General features: G+C 39.4%; 1 protein-coding gene across 4 annotated transcripts; it reads right to left on the bottom strand.

Moving 5' to 3' along the window:
* Nucleotides 1-1,605: 1,605 nt before the first annotated feature.
* tom1l2 (target of myb1 like 2 membrane trafficking protein) lies at nt 1,606-26,022 on the bottom strand. 4 transcript variants are annotated; one of them, XM_034193581.1, is made up of 16 exons: nt 25,877-26,022; nt 25,422-25,506; nt 21,111-21,189; nt 18,504-18,653; nt 15,089-15,223; nt 14,861-15,007; nt 13,648-13,764; nt 13,429-13,562; nt 13,255-13,306; nt 12,222-12,230; nt 9,892-10,060; nt 9,184-9,310; nt 8,979-9,024; nt 5,352-5,411; nt 2,684-2,720; nt 1,606-2,565 (listed from the first exon to the last, which is right to left on the bottom strand). In XM_034193581.1, the coding sequence occupies exons 1-16, from the start codon at nt 25,926-25,928 to the stop codon at nt 2,429-2,431; spliced, it is 1,536 nt and encodes a 511-aa protein (XP_034049472.1). In that variant the 5' UTR covers nt 25,929-26,022; the 3' UTR covers nt 1,606-2,428. The 4 variants fall into 4 exon arrangements, with proteins under 4 accessions (XP_034049472.1, XP_034049471.1, XP_034049474.1 ...); XM_034193580.1 differs by having other exon boundaries at nt 13,246-13,306; XM_034193583.1 differs by lacking the exon at nt 12,222-12,230.
* Nucleotides 26,023-26,895: the final 873 nt, after the last annotated feature.

Genomic DNA, 26,895 nt, shown 5'->3' on the forward strand with positions numbered 1-26,895 from the left:
AGAAGAAAAAAAAATACTAGAGCTGAAGACAGAGGAAAGGTTTAAAATGAAAATAAATGAAACGCATTTTAAAAAAGAAAACAAATCTGGCAGAACTCTCTGGCTAACACACTTTTATTATTATCCACTAAAACGCTCCAGTGACTGTTTTGGAATTCCCGCCAATCAATGGGGAGGTCCTGAGGGCGGGGCAAATGAAATGACACACCACATTTGCCGCCATCTAGATCAGAGTCGAGTGGACTCAAGCTGGTTCCAGAACGAGCTGAGAGGGTGCAGGTTCTCATGCCCACCAAACGCCTCAGCAGGTGACGTCAGCAAAACACGCATTCTGTTGCATGTGGCACGCTCCTAAAAAGTCCTCTAGTGTGCACGTCTCTCAGGAAGTAGAAGCAGAATCCAGACTACGTCGAACACACCGCTAATGTTTTATTAGAGTTCATGCATAAATCTAACAACACAAAGAAATGAGAGATGAGCACAGGCACGTCGGAGACTTGTCCAGTGACGCACAGAGAAAATGATGATTACTACACAACCCCCCCACCCCCAGTGATGACTGATAAAGTTTTAAACTACCAACAGAGCTCAAGCTGATAAATCTAAACATTTAGAGACTTCAGTTTTGTTAAACATTTCTGCTGAAGACAGCACGATTAACACTAATAACAGTTCAAAGAAAATTTCCCTTTTAAAAATGTGCAACATTTTGTCCAAAGTGTCTTTCAGAACCTGTTTTACTTTTTTGTGTGTCACGTGCTAATCAGCCCATTAAATGACAGCGACAGAATTTTTGGCAAAAAAACCCCCCAAAAAAACAAACAAACCCACGCATTTTCTATAATCTGTTACAGCTACAAATTACGTGGACTGAGCGAAGCAACAAACTGGACCAATGACAAACAAGCTACAAGTCAGGAATGATTATGTATAAAAAGGAACTCCAGAAACAAAATCCAAGAACATGAAAGAAACAAGTAATCCTTCTGTCCCAAAACATATTTCTTTTCCCCACTTTACTTTTTTGTACAATAAAAGTCATTTAACATAATGATTTAAAGGAAAAAAAAAAAGTGTTGAATAAATTATTTCTATATTTCTGCTCAAATAGTCCCACACTGAATCAATAATCAGTTAAATCTTCATTCTCTAGTTGATTTACAGTACATGTCATAAGGTTAACGTGACTGTCAAAAGTGCACGCTTGTTGTGATTGTGTAACATGTTGCATTTATTACCGTCAAGCATAAATGTCTCATTTGTAGTGTGGCGTCAGCGGCAGGCTGGATTCTGAAAACAAATGTCACGCTGAAAGGTCGGGCCTTTTAAGATGTCAACACAAAGAAATAAAGGAAAGCGGCACAAAAACAAGATGCAAGCTTTTTTGTTGTTTTGTTGGTGGTGGTGTTACACTGACTTCTCATTATGCTCCACATGCAGCACTTCGAAAGAATTTAGTGACTGTGAAACTTTTAAAGCATCAGTTTGGCCTTCAAAACTGAAATTCACAAAAAAGTCTGATGGTGTGCGTCGGTCCAACTCCCGCTCCCCGTGATGTCTTTGTTAAAAAAAAAAAAAAAAAAGAAAAGAAAAAGAAAAGCTTCAGCATCAAGATAATTACTCAAAGAAAAACGATATTGTTCACAACTGACTTCTTGTAAAAAGTCAGACAGCAGCTTTAGTCTGATAAAAATCTCTGCAAAAACTTTAAATTTTGTTGTTACCAATGTGACAGCTGACAGTTTCAGTCTGTCAGAGGAAAAACACGACACAAGAAGACAGAGAGTCTGTTGGAACAATGTGCAATTACGCCAATCACACGAGCTAACGTCCTTTCATCTTATTCTCCTTTTTAAGTGCTTGTTTAGTTGCTTTTTTTTCCTGCCTTGGTGAGGTACATCCCTGTCGTCAGAGAAGCTGAAACATCAGCTCACTCAGAAATCTCACACACGCAACTAATAAACGTGACATTTGTCATTTACAGATTTACAAGTCAACTGAGACGGACAACAAAGTGCCATTACTTTTAAGACCTTATGGATACACGGCGCTTAAGAACCGACATGTGCTTTGAGCAAAGAAACGGATAAAAGTCATGTTGAAAATTATTCTGAGGATTAGCTGCAACCTGTAAACACAGGCTGAGGAACCGAACTCAACATGTGCAAAAGACAGAATAACAGGACCTCACTTTATATCCGACGCTGGTCTTCACATAGTCGAGAGCTAATGTTTGACAGCGAATCAAAAATCAGCCACTTGATGTGATTACTTCTTCTGTCTAGCAGCAAATTTAGGAGGCCAACACGTGGAATTGTTTGCAGCTTGTCTGAATAGTGTTAATGTTAAACGGACGTGGATGGGATGATCAATCATTCTGCGCGAGGTGATGTTACTCAGCTGGAGATAACAGGTCAAAGGTGAAGGTCTACATAGCGAATAACGTGTCCTCTGCAGTGTTTGGCTTTTTGTGGCCAGGAGTCCCCTGCGATGCACCCGGGGGCGACGGCAGGGAGGTACAGAGCTCAGCAGCTTTAGCGCGCTCCTCAAGAAACTTGTCAAACTCTGTGATAAGAAAAGGAATGGGAGGGAGGGGCGAGAGTGAGAAGAAAAAGGTGGTCCACACTCAAAACTGGTAACAATCCAGCAAAACAACAACTAGACCCACCCACAGACATCCTACCTTCACTCGTCACACCTTCTTCTGCTTCATCTCCTTTCTGTTAAAAGTGAAGCACAACAATAACTTTAGAAGCCCCTCCACAAACAAAACCACTGCTCTAAAATTAAAATTCTATTTATTTATTTATTTATGTAGTGCCCATTCACAACACAAATCGTCCCAAAGTGCTTCACTCCGTCTGGCTTTTTTTGAGGAAGAAACCTCAAGCAGACCAGATTCAGAGGGGGTGGCCCACTGCTAACAAAGATCAAATAAATAAAAGTACAACAAAACATTTTCAAAAGTGCAAAACTCTGGTGAAACAAAAACCATCACAACAGCGCCTCCTACAGACATGACAAGGAATCAGTCAGCAACACAGCATTTCCATACATACAACCCCTGGCAAAAATTATGGAATCACCGGCCTCGGAGGATGTTCATTCAGTTGTTTAAATTTTGTAGAAAAAAAAAAAGCAGATCACAGACATGACACAAAACTAAAGTCATTTCAAATGGCAACTTCCTGGCTTTAAGAGACACTATAAGAAATAAGGAAAAAAAAAATTGTGGCAGTCAGTAACGGTTACTTTTTTAGACCAAGCAGAGGGAAAAAAATATGGAATCGCTCAATTCTGAGGAAAAAATTATGGAATCATGAAAAACAAAAGAACGCTCCAACACATCACTAGTATTTTGTTGCACCACCTCTGGCTTTTATAACAGCTTGCAGTCTCTGAGGCATGGACTTAATGAGTGACAAACAGTACTCTTCATCAATCTGGCTCCAACTTTCTCTGATTGCTGTTGCCAGATCAGCTTTGCAGGTTGGAGCCTTGTCATGGACCATTTTCTTCAACTTCCACCAAAGATTTTCAATTGGATTAAGATCCGGACTATTTACAGGCCATGACATTGACCCTATGTGTCTTTTTGCAAGGAATGTTTTCACAGTTTTTGCTCCTATGGCAAGATGCATTATCATCTTGAAAAATGATTTCATCATCCCCAAACATCCTTTCAATTGATGGGATAAGAAAAGTGTCCAAAATATCCACGTAAACTTGTGCATTTATTGATGATGTAATGACAGCCATCTCCCCAGTGCCTTTACCTGACATGCAGCCCCATATCATCAATGACTGTGGAAATTTACATGTTCTCTTCAGGCAGTCATCTTTATAAATCTCATTGGAACGGCACCAAACAAAAGTTCCAGCATCATCACTTTGCCCAATGCAGATTCGAGATTCATCACTGAATATGACTTTCATCCAGTCATCCACAGTCCATGATTACTTTTCCTTAGCCCATTGTAACCTTGTTTTTTCTGTTTAGGTGTTAATGATGGCTTTTGTTTAGCTTTTCTGTATGTAAATCCCATTTCCTTTAGGCGGTTTCTTACAGTTTGGTCATAGACGTTGACTCCAGTTTCCTCCCATTTGTTCCTCATTTGTTGTGCATTTTCGATTTTTGAGACATATTGCTTTAAGTTTTCTGTCTTGACGCTTTGATGTCTTCCTTGGTCTACCAGTATGTTTGCCTTTAACAACCTTCCCATGTTTTTATTTGGTCCAGAGTTTAGACACAGCTGACTGTGAACAACCAACATCTTTTGCAACATTGCGTGATGATTTACCCTCTTTTAAGAGTTTGATCATCCTCTCCTTTGTTTCAATTGACATCTCTCGTGTTGGAGCCATGATTCATGTCAGTCCACTTGGTGCAACAGCTCTCCAAGTTGTGATCACTCCTTTTTAGATGCAGACTAACGAGCAGATCTGATTTGATGCAGGTGTTAGTTTTGGGGATGAAAATTTACAGGGTGATTCCATAATTTATTCCTCAGAATTAAGTGATTCCAGATTTTTTTCCCTCTGCTTGGTCTAAAAAAGTAACCGTTACTGACTGCCCCAATTTTTTTTTTCCTGATTTCTTATAGTGTTTCTTAAAGCCAGAAAGTTGCCATTTGAAATTACTTTAGTTTTGTGTCATGTCTGTGATCTGCTTTTTTTCTACAAAATTAAACAACTGAATGAACATCCTCCGAGGCCGGTGATTCCATAATTATTGCCAGGGGTTGTACATACATAAACATATCAAGAGTTTATCCTACTGCCTATGTGTGTAGGTATGAAGTTTCAGAATGTTATGGATAGATTTTAAACTTTCTGTGGAAAAATTATCTGTGGTCCAGACAATAATGATCAGGATCCGCCTCAAAAAGCTTTGATTTACTTAACTTATTTAACGCTCCTTTTTTAAATTACATTTTTATCACTTTTAAGACTGGAGATGTTGAAAGACTGTAAAACTAATAATGAAAAATAAACAGCTTAAGTTCTAAATATAACAAATTGGTAAAATGACTGAATATACAACTTTTTTGGACCTAAGGACTCTTTAGTCCACTGTATGTTTGTACAAATCTTCAAGTAGTGCATTTGTAACACTTCTACTGTGATTTAAAACATTTTCCCCAGTTACGTGAGCAACAAAATTCAAGTCTTCGTGCTCATTTCACAAATCTGTCATAAAATAAAAAAAATCTTTGTCCCCTAAAACTGTGAATGACATAAAATAAATGTAAGTGAAATGTTATTTTTTAACTTTACAAATTAAATATAAAGAAGAAAAATAAGGCATACAACAGAGGGGGGAAAAAGAAGCAGAAAAAAAGATGGCTCACCACATCAGTATGCAGCCACTCCTCTATGTCATCCATGACAGAGGACTGACCTCCCAGACACTAGAGGGCAGCACGAACCCCGTCAAGTGGCCAAAATGGAAAATATTACACCCCAAACACAACAGAAAACATGACTTCAGTGTCAACTTAAAAACACAACTGAAAAACAACATTTTTGTGGTTAAAAAAAATAAAATAATGAAAATGCATGCGACCTATTATCCAAATTAAGTGATGTCATTTAGCGACTTTTAGGACAGCCAATAGCAACTTTCCTTTATATATTTATTATGTTACACTAGGTCTGATAGCTAAAGAATAACAGAATTTGAAACCCATGTCGTGGTTGAATTACAATTTCAGAATAATCAAATATTTTGGGTAATTTAAAATTCACTTACAAAACTGAAATACAAAGATGTTCCTATTTATTGACCCCTCACAGCAAACCTGCACTACTTTCAAGGTCCACCGGGTGGCAGCAGCCTACACTGTGGGATTCATAGTTAAAGGTTGATATGAATATTATAAAATATCAAAGCATGTACATATATAATGCATAAATATAGACACCCTTTAGCATCATCTTTCTTTTGGCTGCTCCCATTTTTTGCCCGTGTCCCAACAGTTGATCTAGTGTGGATGCTAATTTGGAACAGGTTTTAGCTTAGACATCTATGCACATCATTTAAGAGAGGACAACGCAACTGTTCTGGACTAAAATGATCCCAATGAACAACTTGGGATATGTGCCAAAATCTCTATCTGGGACGAACAGCCCAAAAATGACCACACCCTTTTTCATCCCGAGTGTAACTTGTAACTTCAAATACAGCTGTATTTTCAAAACTGGTACAACGTTACATTACAAGCAATAAATAAAAAGTTAAGATTTTATTTGTATTTATTACAATAAAAAAAAAATCTCTGAAATTATATAATAGTACGTTTTTCCCATCTAAGTACTGTACAACCCCTGGCAATAATTATGGAATCACCGGCCTCGGAGGATGTTCATCCAGTTGTTTAATTTTGTAGAAAAAAAAGCAGATCACAGACATCACACAAAACTAAAGTCATTTCAAATGGCAACTTTCTGGCTTTAAGAAACACTATAAGAAATCAAGAAAAAAAGATTGTGGCAGTCAGTAACGGTTATTTTTTTAGACCAAGCAGAGGAAAGAAATATGGAATCACTCAATTCTGAGGAAAAAATTATGGAATCACCCTGTAAATTTTCATCCCCAAAACTAACACCTGCATCAAATCAGATCTGCTCGTTAGTCTGCATCTAAAAAGGAGTGATCACACCTTGGAGAGCTGTTGCACCAAGTGGACTGACATGAATCATGGCTCCAACACGAGAGATGTCAATTGAAACAAAGGAGAGGATTATCAAACTCTTAAAAGAGGGTAAATCATGCAATGTTGCAAAAGATGTTGGTTGTTCACAGTCAGCTGTGGCTAAACTCTGGACCAAATACAAACAACATGGGAAGGTTGTTAAAGGCAAACATACTGGTAGACCAAGGAAGACATCAAAGCGTCAAGACAGAAAACTTAAAGCAATATGTCTCAAAAATCGAAAATGCACAACAAATGAGGAACGAATGGGAGGAAACTGGAGTCAACGTCTGTGACCGAACTGTAAGAAACTGCCTAAAGGAAATGGGATTTACATACAGAAAAGCTAAACGAAAGCCATCATTAACACCTAAACAGAAAAAAACAAGGTTACAATGGGCTAAGGAAAAGCAATCGTGGACTGTGGATGAAAGTCATATTCAGTGATGAATCTCGAATCTGCATTGGGCAAGGTGATGATGCTGGAACTTTTGTTTGGTGCCGTTCCAATGAGATTTATAAAGATGACTGCCTGAAGAGAACATGTAAATTTCGACAGTCATTGATGATATGGGGCTGCATGTCAGATAAAGGCACTGGGGAGATGGCTGTCATTACATCATCAATAAATGCACAAGTTTAGGTTGATATTTTGGACACTTTTCTTATCCATCAATTGAAAGGATGTTTGGGGATGATGAAATCATTTTTCAAGATGATAATGCATCTTGCCATAGAGCAAAAACTGTGAAAACATTCCTTGCAAAAAGACACATAGGGTCAATGTCATGGCCTGCAAATAGTCCGGATCTTAATCCAATTGAAAATCTTTGGTGGACGTTGAAGAAAATGGTCCATGACAAGGCTCCAACCTGCAAAGCTGATCTGGCAACAGCAATCAGAGAAAGTTGGAGCCAGATTGATGAAGAGTACTGTTTGTCACTCATTAAGTCCATGCCTCAGAGACTGCAAGCTGTTATAAAAGCCAGAGGTGGTGCAACAAAATACTAGTGATGTGTTGGAGCGTTCTTTTGTTTTTCATGATTCCATAATTTTTTTCCTCAGAACTGAGTGATTCCATATTTTTTCCCCCTCTGCTTGGTCTAAAAAAGTAACCGTTACTGAATGCCACCATTTTTTCTCCTGATTTCTTATAGTGTTTCTTAAAGCCAGAAAGTTGCCATTTGAAATGACTTTAGTTTTGTGTCATGTCTGTGATCTGCTTTTTTTCTACAAAATTAAACAACTGAATGAACATCCTCCGAGGCCGGTGATTCCATAATTTTTGCCAGGGGTTGTAGTACAACCAGCGGGAGCTCAATGATGTGTGATGCGAGTTTGGTGGCACTTCAAACCATAAATGTGATGCCATTGAGTTTTTTTTTTTCCCCTCTTTTTTTTTTTTTTTTTTTTTTTTTTTTTTTTTTAATTAAAGCGCTTCCTTTTATGGTTTGGTTTTTAATGGTAATTTTCTGACAGTCCCTGGGGTTGGGATCTCGCAGCCGGCTGCACGTCAACATCAATGTAATTCATAAAGAAAGAAGGGCGTCTCATTTTGGGGAAAACAGTTTTTGGTCGGTTGTAGTTTGTTGGCTGTATTACGACGTTTGGAAATAGTTGTCATTTGATTTAAAATGTAGATTTGCTCTTTAGTTATTCATTCTGGAATGATCAACTTGACTCGGCAGAGAGCCGCAGCAAATCCCACAACACACACACACACGGAGCGGAGGATATTTTCCTTTACATGAGGGACAGTAACTTCAGTTCACGAACCGGTGAACTCATGGTCCAGACCAAGCCAGAAAATTGCGTCGTGGGCTGCCCCACATAAAAGGCACATTAATGACGAACGAATACAAACTCCGGTGTGAAATGATGGACAATTCTAGCTTCTGCCCACAACAATAGAGAAGAGTCCTGTTGAGCGAATCAGCGGAAAGGTGAGTCACAACTGACATCTTTAAATGGCTTTTACGGAGGTTGAAAAATAAATCATGGACTTGATGCTGATCACACAATCAATATAAAGAAGTGATAATTTTCCCATTACACACTCAAAAACAATATAACGGCCCAATTGCAGCGTAATTTTTTCAGGCAGCAGTGTAACGGGCTGTTACGCTGTTATAACGTTAGCAAGAACCCTGAGCTTTGACGCAGGTTGAAGAATCTAATCAAAAAACATTGCAACATGGTGCCACAGTATAACAGCGCAGTGCCATTATTCCATTGTCTCGGGAGAACCCTGCGTGCGCACACACACACACACACGAGACTCACCTGTCCTGCTGGCGGCTGATCATGGGCTCTGTCTTCTGCTGTGTATCTAAAGCATAATGTGGATGTAAACCAAAGCAAAATGTATTATTTCTATTTTTTGTGTCGTGTTGTTTTGTCTCATAAGAATGAACATAAATATACAGATCAGGCTGTAAAAGTAATACAGTGCTGAAAGAGATGTGTGTGTATCTTCTTCATCCTTTACCTTTTGTTTGTTTCAGACAGAACTCCAGTCCTGGTTTGAGCAAACACATCAAAGTCATCCTGTGCCGGAGGCGGCTTAGAGCTGGACAGTGAGCTTAAAGTGCTGCTCACGCTGTCTGCGCCCATATCTGCAGGAACAAACACGCTGCATTATATAATCTACAGCATGACGACGGTCAAATCATTAATCAACCTCGCCGGCGAGAGAAAGAGAGGCTACTATAATATACTATAATGGCCAAGTCTGCCTGGAGCAACATCTCCCCAACACAAAGAATAATTTTCTAAGTTGATGAGCCATCCTCCTGCACCACAGGTCATAGGTCAAACCAGAGGTCATTGTCTAAAACACATCAATGACCATATCTCAGGAACTACATCAGATATTGAAATGTGATTTTCTGCATAGACGTCTGGGGATAACAAATAAAGTTGAGAAATCCGCTGGCAGTGCTGACGTCCTGCATTGTTTAAAATCAAATGCCTGTAACAAGCACGAGTGTGTATTTCAAGATATTTTGCCAGAAGGCGACTCAGACCTTTATGGTGTAATAATCACTATCATGCTGAATAAATTAAAAAAGTAATGCACTTTTCTCAAGTACTTGTGATAGACTGTGAAACATGATGCAGGGTTAATAGTTAAATGAATCATAATGAAGTCTTTTCTTATTTATTCATTTCTTGATTTGAGCCTGGGGTCGCATACCGAGACCAGCAAGTCGGGATGACAAGGAGCTCGGAGAGGCGGGTTGTGCTGTGGGAACAGCAAAGGTAGAGGGCAGGGTTGTTGGGGCTGCGTTGGGCGTATTGCTGACCACTGCGGGTGACCCTGGTCCAAGGTCTATGAGGTTGTCTTCTGTAGCCTCGTTCAGCACCTGGTGAAGAAGTGATTAGATAAAGAGCAGATCTCACCACATTTACATAGAAGCACAGAGAAACATTTAACAGTTGTGTCTTGAAAGAAAGTGAAAGAAATAATTTTGTAAAAAGGCCTGAAACAGCATACAGCACCTCTATCATTTTCAAATGTATGAAACCCATTAAAAAAAAATAATAATAAAAAATATAATAATGAAAGCATGAAGGACAATAAAGCATACAGGCATGTGAGAGGCAAATAAAAAAAAAATGCTTAAAATGGACGGGGATCAAAAGGGCCATGTCAGGAGACGAAGCCCCCCTCCCCCCACCCTTTAGACCTCCTGAAGGGTTTTAGCCATGCTAATGCTCCCCAGAAACATTTTCTGCATTTAATTTGCAAGGAGAAATAGGGAGGATGGAGGCAGTTTTATCCAACTCTTTGCAAGGACAAAATCTATCTTCATATGCAGCAACTTCTGTGCCATGTGAGTCTTCTCCAAAACTGAAGAGGAACAGAATTTCAGCCCAACACTGCTGAAATTATATTGTTTTTACATTACAAACCTTTGAAGCCCCCAAATCCCCTTCATTTTGAACAACTATGGTCATAACAGTCCCTAGTTGCACAAGCATTTCTCAATTTATATCTCTATTACAGACAGTATTTTTATAATGGCACAATGACATTATAACACAAGTATATTGTTAATGTCTTTAAAAGGAAAATATAGCCAAAAATTTCAAGATGCACATAGAACCTTTATTATTAAACATACATAACAGTGCCTGACCATTTCATTGTTCCATGCAAGTGCTATGTTAAAGATTGGCCAGCAGATGTCGCCATATTTATTGTATCAAATGCTTCGAAACAACTATTTCAACACAATTGCTTAATATGATTCATATGCTTAATATGATTATGGTTCAAAATGCTTTGGTTCCCGGTCACCAATTAGCAATAAAATACATCAGTGAGCACTAATGTGCACAGATACTTACATTTATGACTACTTTGATGTTGTGTTGCTAACCGGCATATTAAGTAACGTGTGACATGTCCTTAGAAAGAAGCAGAGAGCAGCTCACCTGGATCTCACACAACATCCAATCCCATGGTGCCTGCTTCTCTGTCAATGTCCCTGGCATCCACCAGTTTTATCCCCTTTCTATTATGTCTTTCCGCAGATTTTGACTCAGTTTGTTTAGCTGTGGTTTGATGGCATTACAAAGCAACTTTTTTCTGCTTTACAGTAATTTGTGCACATTTATCAATCAATCAATTTTATTTATATAGCGCCAAATCACAACAAACAGTTGCCCCAAGGCGCTTTATATTGTAAGGCAAGGCCATACAATAATTACGTAAAAATCCCAACGGTCAAAACGACCCCCTGTGAGCAAGAACTTGGCGACAGTGGGAAGGAAAAACTCCCTTTTAACAGGAAGAAACCTCCAGCAGAACCAGGCTCAGGGAGGGGCAGTCTTCTGCTGGGACTGGTTGGGGCTGAGGGAGAGAACCAGGAAAAAGACATGCTGTGGAGGGGAGCAGAGATCAATCACTAATGATTAAATGCAGAGTGGTGCATACAGAGCAAAAAGAGAAAGAAACACTCAGTGCATCATGGGAACCCCCCAGCAGTCTAAGTCTATAGCATATAGTCTTAGTCTATAGTTATGTACCACAGGCCTTTAAGGTGGCAGTAATTAAACCATTACTTAAAAAGCCATCACTTGACCCAGCTATCTTAGCTAATTATAGGCCAATCTCCAACCTTCCTTTTCTCTCAAAGATTCTTGAGAGGGTAGTTGTAAAACAGCTAACTGATCACCTGCAGAGGAATGGTCTATTTGAAGAGTTTCAGTCAGGTTTTAGAATTCATCATAGTACAGAAACAGCATTGCAGCAATGCAGCCTTGACAGTAAATTTGTGAATCCAAGAACTGAGTCATTATGTTGTCTTGTAGATACACCCCTTTTATAACGTACAATGTTACCAGTCTCAACTGCCAACAATCTGCTGTGATGAATCACAGCAGCTGCATCGTCAAAACATGCCATATGGGGTGATACATATTGGTGGAGGGAGGGCCCATATTATTTAGCCATGTTTTAAGTGTTGATCTGGGGTGCTACTCATGTCTTAGGGAGGTTGACAATATTTTTATACTTGCCTGTGTCAGCTAGCCACAGAAACATAAGAACAGAAAAGAACAGAAAGGAGGACAGTGAATACCATTAGCATGCCTGTGCAGGAACACAACACAATGGCATGATAACTGTGGAAGACGCACCACGCCTGATTAAATGAAAAGCCAACAATAACTACAGAGATTCCATCTATGGTGACCATTTTGAATTTGGAGTTTAGTTTCATAAATAAATGGTCACTATTATATGGCCAATTCATACAGGAGTCAGTTTAAAAGAGAAAGCTGGAATGAACCAGGCATGAACCAAGTAAACCGATGCTAGCACATAATGTACACCCCTCAAGCTAACCCTAATCCTTCTTGATTCAACTTAAGAGAACTAGGAATGAATGAATAAATAAATATTTTCATTAAGAAAGGAACCATGAATGATAACTATGCTTACACTGGGCCACAATCATTTAAATGTATTGATTGACCATTTATTAATTGTTTACCTGATAACATTTTCCCAAAGAAATAAATGCTTTTTAGAGACAAAACTGTCACTGAACAACAGAATATATTAAGTTAATAACATGTTCAACAACTGTGTCTGTAAATATAATTATCTTAATTTTGTTTTGAGAAAAAAAAACAACAACAATTGAAGAACAAAGTTAAAATGTACTTTTAAAAACTGCATCATATTGGTCAAATTCATATGTGTGTCCAGTTTGAAACTGTGGAGGCGCGCACACACACACACACACACACACCTAAGTGATATCCATGTTGGCTTTCCAATTAATAAGATGTGTATTTCAGGCAAATTACTGGTAATTAAATAACAGCACTCAGGAAACCAGTACATGCTAGTCCACACTTCCCTTATAAAAGGTGGACTTAAACAATGGGAAAATATGCAGAAGAAGAAGGTGGGGCTGGGGCTATGACATGGAAGATGCAACAGTGAAGTGGTTCTGCAGCTTTGATTACATTTACAGAGATGTTTCAGGAAATGCAACAAAGTTATGATGATCGTTTTGATACCTGAGGTAACAACATCACTCACCCCATTGTTGACACTTGGTGCTGAAGACCTCCCAGATCTAAACCGCTCATACCTGAGGCAAAGAATGAGGGAGGGAAAAACAAATCAATATAAAAACCATTTAGTTGACCTAATCTGGGGACATATACATGAATGCAAGGGTAACTGTGAGCAGGACGTCCAGTGTTCGCCAACCTTTCATAGCGCAAGAATATGTTATTAAGGTCGTCATTGACGTGCAGCAGCTCCTCAGTCACCGCCTCATTGGAAATGCAGGAGATAAGCTCCACTACCCTTTGCTGCATGGCTCTGCAAGTCCTATTGAGCTCCTGGATAGTAGATGGATAGTAGTCTCATTTTATCAAACTGTTTTGTTACTCTGTCATTGTTTGTGTGTAATCACTATTTCCTTACCTGCAGTAACTCGTAATCTGAAGCATCCTCTTGACCTGGAACCATCTCAGTCAACATTTCTGACATCACCTTCGCGTTCCCACGCACAACGTCCAACTCACTGCGCAGCCGAGAAACCTGAAAGAAACCGAAGTGATGCACACTGTAACACTGATGCACAAGGTAACAGACCTTTTGCAGAAAAAACATTGAAGGTACATTAACAGAACATGGTAGATTCACAGTTTCATGGGTGGTGTGGTGGCCACATGGTCAGTGCACTTTCTCCCAAACCAAAAGGTTCCACCTGTGCCCATTCTCCATGTAATGTGGAGTTGCATCAGGAAGGTCATGTGGCCTAAAACTTGTGCCAAATAAACACGCAGATCAATATCAAATAAAAAAAAAAAGGAGAACTCAAAAAGAACTGCATTTTCTGCACAATATATTTGCTTAACTAGTCTGGGAAGTCATCCTATTTATGTATGAAAAAATACTGCATCATCATCTATGGCCACAAGCTCACACTGTCAGCAAACATGACATGCTGCTCCTGTATGCTGAATGAAGTACTGTGATTCACACTCCAGAGCAGAAGGTGGCAGTAATGCACCATCAAACTAGATGTCAACCAGCATAATACAAGAAGCAGCTATGAATAAAAAAAGACATACTTTGTCTTAGAGAATGACTAAAATGAATAACTCATGCTCTCATACTGAAAGACATGCTCTTGATTAAAAAGAAGGAATACAACCTTTATACTACTTGGTATAACACTTCTTTGGACTGTGTGAGACAAGAACAGCAACCACAGCTCAACTTGGCTAAGCAAAGGCTATTACCTTTACCGCTGCCAACGAGTTAATGTTCTCACTGGCTTTTGTCTCTTACCAGGATGACTCAAAAAATAATCACTGGATTGCAATGAAATTTGAAAAATACAGTAAAAAACAGATTCACAATTTCCAGGCCTAAAAAATAAATAATGAATGCAGTGTTTCAGCATTTGTTCTTTCCTTCTTTGCACTTCATGACACCAATCCAGATGTACTGGGGCAATGGGGAATATGTGGTCTTGAAATGGGGACCTTTGTGTTTGAAGGCCAGAGAGCAAACTGCATGCACCAGCCTGGAGTACCTGTAATCGCTGAGCCCAATTTACTCCAATTAACTGTTTGTTTATTGTACACATCTGACTCGAGTATGTCTGGTCATGACAGTAACAGCGTACCTGTTCAGGTGTCGGATTGATTGATCCAGATGTGTGAATGCTGGGGACCTGAGGGGTGTTGCAGGCTGGTGGGACAGCATGTGGTGCTGGGTGTGAAGTGGTGCTGTACTTATGTAAGGTGGTGTCACCCTCTGGAGCAGATGCAGCCTGCATTCATCAGAGAGATTACAGAAAATTTAATGACAGTTCATGAGTACACCATGGATCTAATTAAGCTGATACCCTCACCCGCTGAGGTGTGTGTATAGGTGATAGGGACTCCAAATCTGACACAGGGAACTCTGTGCCTTTTCTCTTCAGCTCCTCATAAATTTGGACCACGCCTGTAAGGTCAGGACTGCTCCTGAATGCATCAGCCCAGGCCTGCAGATGTCAATAAACAAAACAAACAAAAAAACAAAACAAAAAAAAAAAAACAAAACACACACAATGGGAGGATTATCACACTAAACAGTGCAAAGAATGTGAGCAGTAAGACATCTGTTCTCTTGATCAGTAGTGCTTGTTTGTCACGTTTACATTCACTCAGCAAATCAAGACATTATCAGCTTCTCTCTCAGCAGTGAGGAGGTTACAGCTAAAAATGTGCCTTACCAACCAACACTGCACACTTAAAAAAAAAAACAAAAAAAAAAACTTGTTAAAAGTTGTCAAAGAAATGTTATTACAACCCCTGGCAATAATTATGGATTATTATTTATGGTTTGAAGTGCCACCAAACTCGCATCACACATCATTGAGCTCCCGCTGGTTGTACTACAACCGCTGGCAATAATTATGGAATCACCGGCCTCGGAGGATGTTCATTCAGTTGTTTAATTTTGTAGAAAAAAAGCAGATCACAGACATGACACAAAACTAAAGTAATTTCAAATGGCAGCTTTCTGGCTTTAAGAAACACTATAAGAAATCAGGAAAAATAATTGTGGCAGTCAGTAACGGTTACTTTTTTAGACCAAGCAGAGGGGAAAAAAAAATGGACTCACTCAATTCTGAGGAAAAAATTATGGAATCACCCTGTAAATTTTCATCCCCAAAACTAACACCTGCATCAAATCAGATCTGATCATTAGTCTGCATCTAAAAAGGAGTAAACACACCTTGGAGAGCTGTTGCACCAAGTGGACTGACATGAATCATGGCTCCAACACGAGAGATGTCAATTGAAACAAAGGAGAGGATTATCAAACTCTTAAAAGAGGGTAAATCATCACGCAATGTTGCAAAAGATGTTGGTTGTTCACAGTCAGCTGTGTCTAAACTCTGGACCAAATACAAACAACATGGGAAGGTTGTTAAAGGCAAACATACTGGTAGACCAAGGAAGACATCAAAGCGTCAAGACAGAAAACTTAAAGCAATATGTCTCAAAAATCGAAAATGCACAACAAAACAAATGAGGAACAAATGGGAGGAAACTGGAGTCAACGTCTGTGACCGAACTGTAAGAAACCGCCTAAAGGAAATGGGATTTACATACAGAAAAGCTAAACGAAAGCCATCATTAACACCTAAACAGAAAAAACAAGGTTACAATGGGCTAAGGAAAAGCAATCGTGGACTGTGGATGACTGGATGAAAGTCATATTCAGTGATGAATCTCGAATCTGCATTGGGCAAGGTGATGATGCTGGAACTTTTGTTTGGTGAGATTTATAAAGATGACTGCCTGAAGAGAACATGAACATTTCCACAGTCATTGATGATATGGGGCTACATGTCAGGTAAAGGCACTGGGGGAGATGGCTATCATTACATCATCAATAAATGCACAAGTTTACGTTGATATTTTGGACACTTTTCTTATCCATCAATTGGAAGGATGTTTGGGGATGATGAAATCATTTTTCAAGATGATAATGCATCTTGCCATAGAGCAAAACTGTGAAAACATTCCTTGCAAAAAGATACATAGGGTCAATGTCATGGCCTGCAAATAGTCCGGATCTTAATCCAATTGAAAATCTTTGGTGGACGTTGAAGAAAATGGTCCATGACAAGGCTCCAACCTGCAAAAATGATCTGGCAACAGCAATCAGAGAAAGTTGGAGCCAGACTGATGAAGAGTACTGTTTGTCACTCATTAAGTCCATGCCTCAGAGACTGGAAGCTGTTATAAAAGCCAGAGGTGGTGCAACAAAATACTAGTGATGTGTTGAAGCGTTCTTTTGTTTTTCATAATTCCATAATTTTTTCCTCAGAATTGAGTGAGTCCATATTTTTTTCCTTCTGCTTGGTCTAAAAAAGTAACCGTTACTGACTGCCACAATTTTTTTTTCCTGATTTCTTATAGTGTTTCTTAAAGCCAGAAAGTTGCCATTTGAAATGACTTTAGTTTTGTGTCATGTCTGTGATCTGCTTTATTTCTACAAAATTAAACAACTGAATGAACATCCTCCGAGGCCGGTGATTCCATAATTTTTGCCAGGGGTTGTAAAAATGCTGTAACAATAACGCTTTAACCACTAGATCATCACCTGTTGGGCTTGAGACCAGAGGATCCTCAGTTCAAATCCCAGCCTGACTGGGCCTTTGGGCAAGGTCCTTAATCCAAGTTGCTCGCGGTGTGTAGTGAGCGCCTTGCATGGCAGCACCCTCACATCAAGGTGAATGTGAGGCATAATTTGTAAAGCGCTTTGAGCATCTGATGCAGACGGAAAACGATATAAATGTAGTCCAATAACCATTTATTAATATTTTCACAACTTCTGATGTTTTTGCTTGAAGAGCCAACACAGCACAAGCTCTGTGTATGAAGAGACTATCCATGTCTAAATCAGACTTTATTTAGTCTGTGTATCATCTACAAATACTGACTTTCACAAACTCCAAAGTGCATAAACTAACACTTCAAGTCTGTTTCACACAGCCATATTACTTGGATAGCATCTGCATAATTAAGTTCACAAGCTAGCTTTGGAAGGGGTTTACTCGGGTTAACCACATCACCTGTTTCACCAGAAAGGCAGCTTTGGAGCTACACATCACCAACATAGTATCATTATTCATCTTCCCAATGTCAACAATAGTGCTGTTCAGGACATTTTGTTTTCCACTACGTTTGGCCCACTTGCCCTTTCTCAAATAACTTGTTTGTCTAATAAGAAAAAGAGCAATCAGATGCTTTCTTTTTGGCTGATGCTGGATCCACACTGCGACAGCAGTCTCATGGCTTCTCAGGAGGTAATGAGAGCAGCCCACATGAGCCCGGCAGAGTCACTTGAGCTTTGACACGTAACTAGAGACGCGCCTCGCTGAAACCCTGTGTGTACACACACACACACACACACACACACACACACACACACACACACACACACACACACACACACACACACACACACACACACCGGTGTGAAGCGCTCTGAGGACGGATTGTGATTTGGCTCCATATAAATAAACTGAACTGAGTCACTGCACTTTACCTGAGACTCTTCCTCAGGATAAAAAGAGGACCCCCTGACTGCTGTACAGCCAAACACACTGTAACAGAGCCCAACACTGCTCACCTCACTTCACCTTCTACAACACCAAGCAACAGCAAACACTTCTTCCAGAAAATACGCTGCTTTGGGACTGTCACAAGCTTTATGATATGTACCAACTAAAAATCTGTACGAAACATGCATATATTTTTTCTTACCTGAATTAAAGCGAGTACTTTATCTTGAACAATGGTTGGGGGGTTGTTTTTAGGAGAGATGATTTTAACAAGCACACCATCGACAAAGTCCCTGCTAGTGACCAGAGCGTGAAAACGGTGACCACAATTTTTCACGCACGTCTCCAAAACCTGATGAACAGACGAGCAAAAGAAAGGTGTAAAAACAGACATCTGGAAAGCATTTAAATTAAATTCTCATACTTAAATAAGTTATTAGTTTTGACTGGCATGTGAAGAACATGTGTTTGGGTGATTTTTTTTTTTTTTACTGATCATACAATATTATGAGGATAAACAACACCATTAGATCTGCACCTCTGGTTCTAACATTAAAGGTGCAGCAGTCCCTTTAGATTTTTTACCATTTAAGTAATAAAAAGGATTTTCTTCTGCAACAATATAATTTTGCTCCATATTATTCAAATAAAGGTTTTACAATCTGATATCTCTAAACCGATCAGCATTTGCCCTTTCTGGAAACGATTTAGAATTTTAACCCACCAGAGTTAAAATACAGTGACAAGACCACAACTTTCCCAGCATGTCGATCAATGGTCAAATGGCTCCACTATACTATATACGAGGGCTGTCCGTAAAGTATAGGTCCTTTTTATTTTTTTCAAAAACTATATGGATTTCATTCATATGTTTTTACGTCAGACATGCTTGCACCCTCGTGCGCATGCTTGAGTTTTTCCACGCCTGTCGGTGACGTCATTCGCCTGTGAGCACTCCTTGTGGGAGGAGTCGTCCAGCCCCTCGTCGGAATTCCTTTGTCTGAGAAGTTGCTGACAGACTGGCGCTTTGTTTGATCAAAATTTTTTTTAAACCTGTGAGACACATCGAAGTGGACATGGTTCGAAAAATTAAGCTGGTTTTCAGTGAAAATTTTAACAGCTGATGAGAGATTTTGAGGTGATTCTGTCGCTTTAAGGACTTTTCACAGTGCGAGACGTCGTGCAGCGCTCTCAGGCAGCGTCATCAGCCTGTTTCAAGCTTAAAACCTCCACATTTCAGGCTCTATTGATCCAGGACGTCGTGAGAGAACAGAGAAGTTTCAGAAGAAGTCGGTTTCAGCATTTTATCCGGATATTCCACTGTTAAAGGAGATTTTTTTAATGAAAGACGTGCGGACGGGTCCGCGCGTCGGGACGCAGCCGACGCGGCGGCACAGGAAAAACACCTCCGTGTTGATAACCATTTGTAAAATCCAGTTGGCTTTTGATGGCTTTCAGTGGAGTGAGTATATGAGAAATTGTTTATCAGCTGGAGATGTTCCAACGTGTCCTCAAGGCTTCCAACAGAGGTGTTTTTCCTGTGGCGGAGCGTCGCGGCGGCTGCGAGCCGACGCTGCAATCCGCCCGCACGTCTTTCATTAAAAAAAATCTCCTTTAACAGTGGAATATCCGGATAAAATGCTGAAACCGACTTCTTCTGAAACTTCTCTGTTCTCTCACGACGTCCTCGATCAATAGAGCCTGAAATGTGGAGGTTTTAAGCTTGAAACAGGCTGATGACGCCGCCTGAGAGCGCTGCGCGACGTCTCGCACCGTGAAAAGTCCTTAAAGCGACAGTATCACCTCAAAATCTCTCATCAGCTGTTAAAATTTTCACTGAAGACCAGCTTAATTTTTCGAACCATGTCCACTTCGATGTGTCTCACAGGTTTAGAAAAAATTTTGATCAAACAAAGCGCCAGTCTCTCAGCAACTTCTCAGACAAAGGAATTCCGACGAGGGGCTGGACGACTCCTCCCACAAGGAGTGCTCACAGGCGAATGACGTCACCGACAGGCGTGGAAAAACTCACGCATGCGCACGAGGGTTCAAGCATGTCTGACGTAAAAACATATGAATGAAATCCATATAGTGTTTGAAAAAAATAAAAAGGACCTATACTTTACGGACAGACCTCTTATGTATTAGCATCATGGAACCAAAGAAATGCTATACAGACCTTTAAACTGTGCCTGAAAGTGGCGAAAATCTACATAAAATGAAAACAGAAACACACAGATGGACATAGCTAATAAAAATAGGCCACCAGTGATCCCACCAGAAAGAGCTCCAGATAAAATTTGGTAAAATTTAAATTTTGCTAGATATTTGTTCATCAGAGATTAGACACCCCCCGCCCCCCCCCCCCACACACACACTGTCGATTTTCAACTGTAACATTAGCTGCAGTTATGTGTTCTTGATTTGCCTTCATAGCCTTATTAAATATATTTTAACAGATGTAAATGAGAAATTCTGAATTCCCAGTTTCTATTGAATGCAGCATCAACTTCAAACTGTGCCCAAGTGCTTCATCCATGTTCACATCTCAGACCTAAATCAGTATATTTATTGTGGATTACCCCGAAAATAAACACTTTACCAACAATAAAATTAAATGTAATTTTGTGATATACCTCAGAAATTAAAGGTACTTTATAGTAACTACATATCAACATGAAGTAACTTTAGTCAATGTTCTGAAAAATCCAAAGAGTCTACACCTTTAAGTGAATTCTTGCCATATGAGCTGTATTTTTATATCAACTGTTTGTACATTTAATTATTGTTCTTCCTCATTTTAACTCACCGTTAAAGCCAACATAACTTCTCTATAGTTTCTGTTGCCATTCAGCCTCTTCTTCACTGCTCGAATGGCATCCTTGGGCCTGCAATCATACAAAGACAAACATAAGTAGAGAGGATTGTATCCCCACAGCTTTAACGTGGACTGAGAAGACACTGGAGGACAACCAACAGGATGAGAACACAACAGGTTAAGGCTTTAGATTGCATTATACACTGCACTGATAGAAGGCTAGCTGAAAGACAAAAGCTCAACAGCCAGTATGTCACTGTCTACACATACATGGAGAGCAATATTCTGATTAACAAGATTAAGTCATTTTCTACATACCAAGAGACAAACTATGTGTGCATCTGCCCATCTCCTGTCCAAACAGCACCGTGGGATTGAGCCAAACTTGGCACACATATACTTTGACATTAGAGGCTGACATTTTTTTTTTTTTTTTTAAATCCCACGGGTCACGGGATGGGAGTCAACTTTAATATTTATCACGTGATTGCGACGGTACTGGATAAAAAAAATAAAATAAATAAAATTAACAGGAGCAGACGGGACCGGGAACCAAAAAAAGAAAACAAAGGACAGGTGCCGCCATTCTGTAGTTTTGCTTCAGTAAGCCTACACTGTAATAAGTCTACAGAACCACACAGCCCAGAAGCCAACAGCACAGGAGTCAAAATTAAAAGATGCTCCAATCATATAGAAAACTACACATTATCTGCCTGATCATAAAGATTCCAAAAAAGGTGTAACTTGGACAATCTGTGACTGAATGTTATGGAGTTATGAGGTAAAAGCAGCAAGAATGGTGACAAAAGTCAGTTTCAGTTTGTACAGGGGTCAAAAGTTAAAGTTGCTCCATTAATTTTGCTCTAGCTATATTTGTGCTGACTTTGATGCTTGTATCACCATTTGAAGGATTGTTTCAGTTATCTGCTGCACTAATAAGCCAACAGAGTATGATCCAATGACTAGTAACTTAAACATGTGTATATAAGACAACCCAAATTAAAGGAGACACTGCTGTTTTTAACAACCTCATTTCTGGCATAAAATATGGTCGTTTACTCACAAATATAAGTTTGGTGTGATTCAAAGTCCATAGTTCAAACAACGTGTTCAGTTCAAATCTGAAGCAAACACTTTTCTTCTTCTACTAAGGTGGATTTCAATTTTCCGATGTACACAGCACAAACTACTGGACAGGAGGAACCTAGCAGTCAATGTGACTCACTGATTTGAAAATGCAGGGCTTTCAACCAGACGTGTGGTGCTGTGACATTTCAATCATCTATGTCCAATCAGATTTCAGGGAAGTCTAGTAAAATCCCGGCCTCCGATCTAGCTCCACCCATGCCAGGAAGTGTTCAACATTTCCTGTTTCACTGTGACTGAGAATTCTGCACTTCCTGTTTGAGTGTAAGCTTGCCACTGAGTTTCCGCGAGATTCCATGGGCTGTCGTCTGTCAATCCAGGAAGTGTTTGACATTTGAACATTTCCTGTTTTAACGTGCATTTTAATTTTGGCACTTCCCTATTTAGGACGCGCTGTACCATGAGTGAGCTTCGCGCCGCTGTGCGATGCTTCACTCATAATATTATTTACTATTTTTGCTGTAACTGACCTCCAAAAGAGCTAGAAACAGGGACTTAGCAGCTGGTCCTCCATTGAAAAACTATAAGAACACAGGCCATGCATTATTTATGTTTTGTGCCTTTTAATGAAGTTTTTTTTTTTTTTTTTTTTGGATTAAGGCAATAAGTGCTTCCCTATATTATCACAGATGAACTGTTCCTGTTGCCATATGTTTTGAAATAAAACTGCAGAACACAAAGCAATCTAAAAAATGGGGAGAAGATCAAATCAAATTTGGTGTATTGCCTAAAAACTAAAAGAAGGAAATAAATGGGAGGGTCCAGGAGCAGGAGTCATTCTGAATGGGAGTGGGATGAGAGTGAGACTCATTTTACCAAGAGTGGGATGGGATAGGATTTTTTTTTAATACTCTGGCCCGGGATTGGGATGGGACAGGAGTTTTTCCTGTGGGAGTGGGATGGGACAGGAGTGAAAATCTACTCCCGTGTCACCCTCTATTTGACATACGTGGAGTGACATAGGCTATGGACCACTTACTGTAAGTAGTAGTAGTAGTAGTTGTTTCTGGGGAGAACTCTGATCAGGCAATTTAATACCATGAGACAGAGTGGAAATGTAAATTTACACACAGTAGCTTTAATCCAGTGAGGCAGAAAGCTGCATCAGGCAGAGTTTTTCTATCATCTGACAATTGTTTTTTCAAAATTTTTGAATGGGATTGTATCTCTTCCCATTCACTTAGGATGATGTCACTTTTTTTTAACAATATAAGACCTGTAATAATTGTCTTATTTGAACAAGAGATGACTCTGGACTGATTTCATTGTCACATCTGCTCTTTAAAGGATAAAGCCTGGATGAAATCTTTCTGAATCATGTTTTTCCACACACTTTTCATAGATGTGATCCTGAAACTTGACAGTCCTGCAGCGGTGAATGCCTTTGCTCAGACGGAGAGCGATGCAGCTTTTCAGCTGGGGCTGCACCGAACAGAAAATAAAAAGCCGAACGCTCTGGCCTCATGCAAAAAAAAAAAAAAAAAAAAAACTACACGTGAATGCAGAACTTGGTGACTATTCAACTGAATGGGAAAGTGTGTCCAAACATTTGACTGGTACTGTAACTGTGATTCCCTGTCACGGTAAGTTGTTTTCAAAGTGATAACTGCGTTAATGTTGATGCAGTCATGGTAAAATCATACCGTGGGCATAGGGACTGCAGCTGAGCATGCATGTCCGGGAACCATCTACACTGAAACCTAGCGCACTCACCACTTGGCTGCCATCCCTGCGTTGAGTTGAGCACAAACTGTCCTTAGTCAATGCAGGTGCAGTTAAAAGTGTAAGTGGAAGAAACACACTGCAACACCACGCAGTCTGTTAAAACTGGGCTAAAAACTGCCTGGTACTCCGCTACAAACAGCAGGCGCGGCACACACCTGGATCCTAAAACCAAAAGAAACTCAAAAAAAATGGGAGTTGAGGAAAAAGTGTCCACCGTCTCTTCTCTGTAGTCTTGAGCTCACTGAACAGAGAGTGACAATCAAAGTGAGTGCACAGCAGAGCTGGCAGAAAGTCCACAGATACAGAAAATAACCTAATAAGCCCTGTCTTTTCGACTTTTACTAAGTGTCTGTTCAGCAGATTCACTGATTTGAATGAATTCAGCTCAGTGGTGGCAGAACAAAAGTATGTATATTGAAAGGGTTATAAATAAAGTTATTATTGTTCCCCTCTCACCAGACAATGTACACTTTTTTTTTTTAATTTGAAGTTACAAACTCAGGTCAGTTCTGCACCACCACCACTTTTCATGACTTTGTCAAAGGCTATTTTTAATTGACTGACACAGTTTGCAATGAAGTATTATTATGCAAAAGAATGGACATCTTGTTTTTATTCAGGATCACTGGCAAAAGTTTCTTGATTTCTTAAGTTATTTTTAAAAATAGAAACCTAAGTATTTGTCACAGGTTTTTTTTGTTCCTAATCTGAAAAATTAAACGATCCATGGCTTAAAAGCCATATCTCAGCCAAACCGCATAGCTTTTCTGATTCATGACACCCCAAATATTGCTAAAATACCACATTTTAAATTAATATTTTCTAAATGAAAAGTGTTTCTCAAACTGTTTAACAGCTCTGAAGTCTAATAGATGGCAATATATTGTTGTGATATGCTGTTTGACTGGTAAGCAGGCCTTTGTTATTATTATTTGGGGAGTTAGGTGGTCTGCAATTTTTTTTTTTTTTTTAAATTGGTTAAGCGGTCATTGGTGTGAAAAGTTTGAGAAATACTGCCGATAGTTAATGACTACCTGCTCTGTCAAAATCACAGGGCTGACCACCTTACATTGTTGGGTAATAATTAACTTCTAAAAACTTTTTGATGGCAACAAGCAGATAATGGCAGCTTCTGAGCATTCAGCATAGAAATGCAGGACAAACAGCAGAGTCACACCTCTTTTTATAGATGCTGATGTACTGTGTGCCAGGCCAGACTCAGTTTACAAGTGACTAAATCAAACAACTCTTGGACTTCACACACTGGCTTAAACACACAGTGCAAGAATATTGTGAGATAAGAAATGAGGCTTTGTATAAATCCAGTTGGATGACTTTCTTCAGGAAGAGGAGCAGCAAAACTCCATGTAAACAGCGCCAAAAAACTAGGAAAGCAGAAACCAAATTAATTTTGCTGGGTACAATACTCACCCATCCTCTGTCTCATTGATGATGTCACATATTTCCATGTTGAGGGTCCAGTCTTCACTTTGTAGGGAGCCATCAGTGGCTCTTTCTGGAAATTATAAACTTATCAACAGCTGCTTCCAATAATGACAATGACTTGTTTAGCTAAATCGGCTAATGTAAGCCGTCTTTTAAAATGCAACCCAACTGTAATCACGAACGTTTTTGCGTTAACCTAAACAACGCCAAAGGCAAAAACGGATGAATGAATAAATAAATAAGCCATAAGGTAAAACTAGCACATTTTCGAAAAATGTAACCTTAATTTAGTGATGAGCTAGCGGGCTAACTAACTCGGGAATGTTAGCATGCTGCTAGCAGACTGCTAGGTCGAATAATGACGTAGCATTCACCTTTTCAGACGTATCAGTTTATTTAAAACACACTCTCGGATTTTATAGAACTACACAACTACATACCAATGCAATGCCCCACTGGCGTACTGTAAGGATTTCCTAAAAGGAACTCCATGGTGCTTGACCAACAAGTCAGGCCATGGACGGATGTGATGAAGAATCAGTCAACAAAACCCGCCCAAGGAAGAAAACCATTGGCCAAGAAATACTGATCTTTAGCGCGATTGGACAGTTTGACCGCTCGTCATCAGGAGTTGAGGATCGTAAATAAAAGGTGCTAAAGGAGAAAGATTGGGTTGTTTTTCATCACAGAAATTAAAATTTCCAACTTCATGTCAATGGCTATTTTTTTTTTAATCCTATAAATTAAAGTAGCCAGAAATCCTCTTACATATATATATATATATATATTTTTTAAGGCTTTTCCATCAACAGGATGGCACCATATTTCCACCAGTTTTGGGGGGAACCTTTCACGTCCAATCAAGGACGTCTTCAGTTTGCCTTAAGAGGAAAACAAAAAACAAACAAAACAGTTTTTTTGTCCACACCTGCGACCGAACTTAAAAAGTTAAAATTGTTTTTGGTTTTTGGTAGAAACACTCCCAACCTTTCAGAATTCAAGGGTGGAGAAACACATTCTCCTTCATTTAGTGGAAATGATATATTCTGAAACTCTGAAAGTAGTATACTGATATGATACTGTACTATAGCACAACTTGCTTTCTCTGCACTGGAACAATAGGAAAAATAACTTTTTGCAAACTCTTGACATGAGTTTCAGTGTGAGTTACACCATCAACTATGTGAGAAACACAATGCCCTCTACATTAAATTCATCATGAAATTACTGATACCAATCCATCAAATATTTTACTGATCAATGAGCTTTTGATGAAATCTCTAACTGCATTGGTCAATCAGATTTTACAGAAAACTTTTTTTTTGGGGGGGGGGGGGGGGGGGCTGCTGTTGTGCTTGACCTTTGCTAATCTGCTCAAGACATTAACTCAAGTAATATTCTTAGTTTGGTGAAACTTCCTCCAGCCATTTGTTGGTGTATTTTTGTTCTCACTCACACA

Source organism: Thalassophryne amazonica, chromosome 18, assembly GCF_902500255.1.
Source record: "Thalassophryne amazonica chromosome 18, fThaAma1.1, whole genome shotgun sequence".
Classification (NCBI taxonomy): domain Eukaryota; kingdom Metazoa; phylum Chordata; class Actinopteri; order Batrachoidiformes; family Batrachoididae; genus Thalassophryne; species Thalassophryne amazonica.

Bases quoted from the DNA above. Each gene is read 5' to 3' on its own strand.
- tom1l2 (XM_034193580.1), bottom strand. From the start codon at position 25,928: ATGGAGTTCCTTTTAGGAAATCCTTACAGTACGCCAGTGGGGCATTGC. The intron at 15,008-15,088 runs GTGAGGGTATCA...TGATGAATGCAG, and splicing joins CTATACACACACCTCAGCGG to GCTGCATCTGCTCCAGAGGG. The intron at 13,563-13,647 runs GTAAGGAAATAG...TCTACTATCCAG, and splicing joins CAGATTACGAGTTACTGCAG to GAGCTCAATAGGACTTGCAG.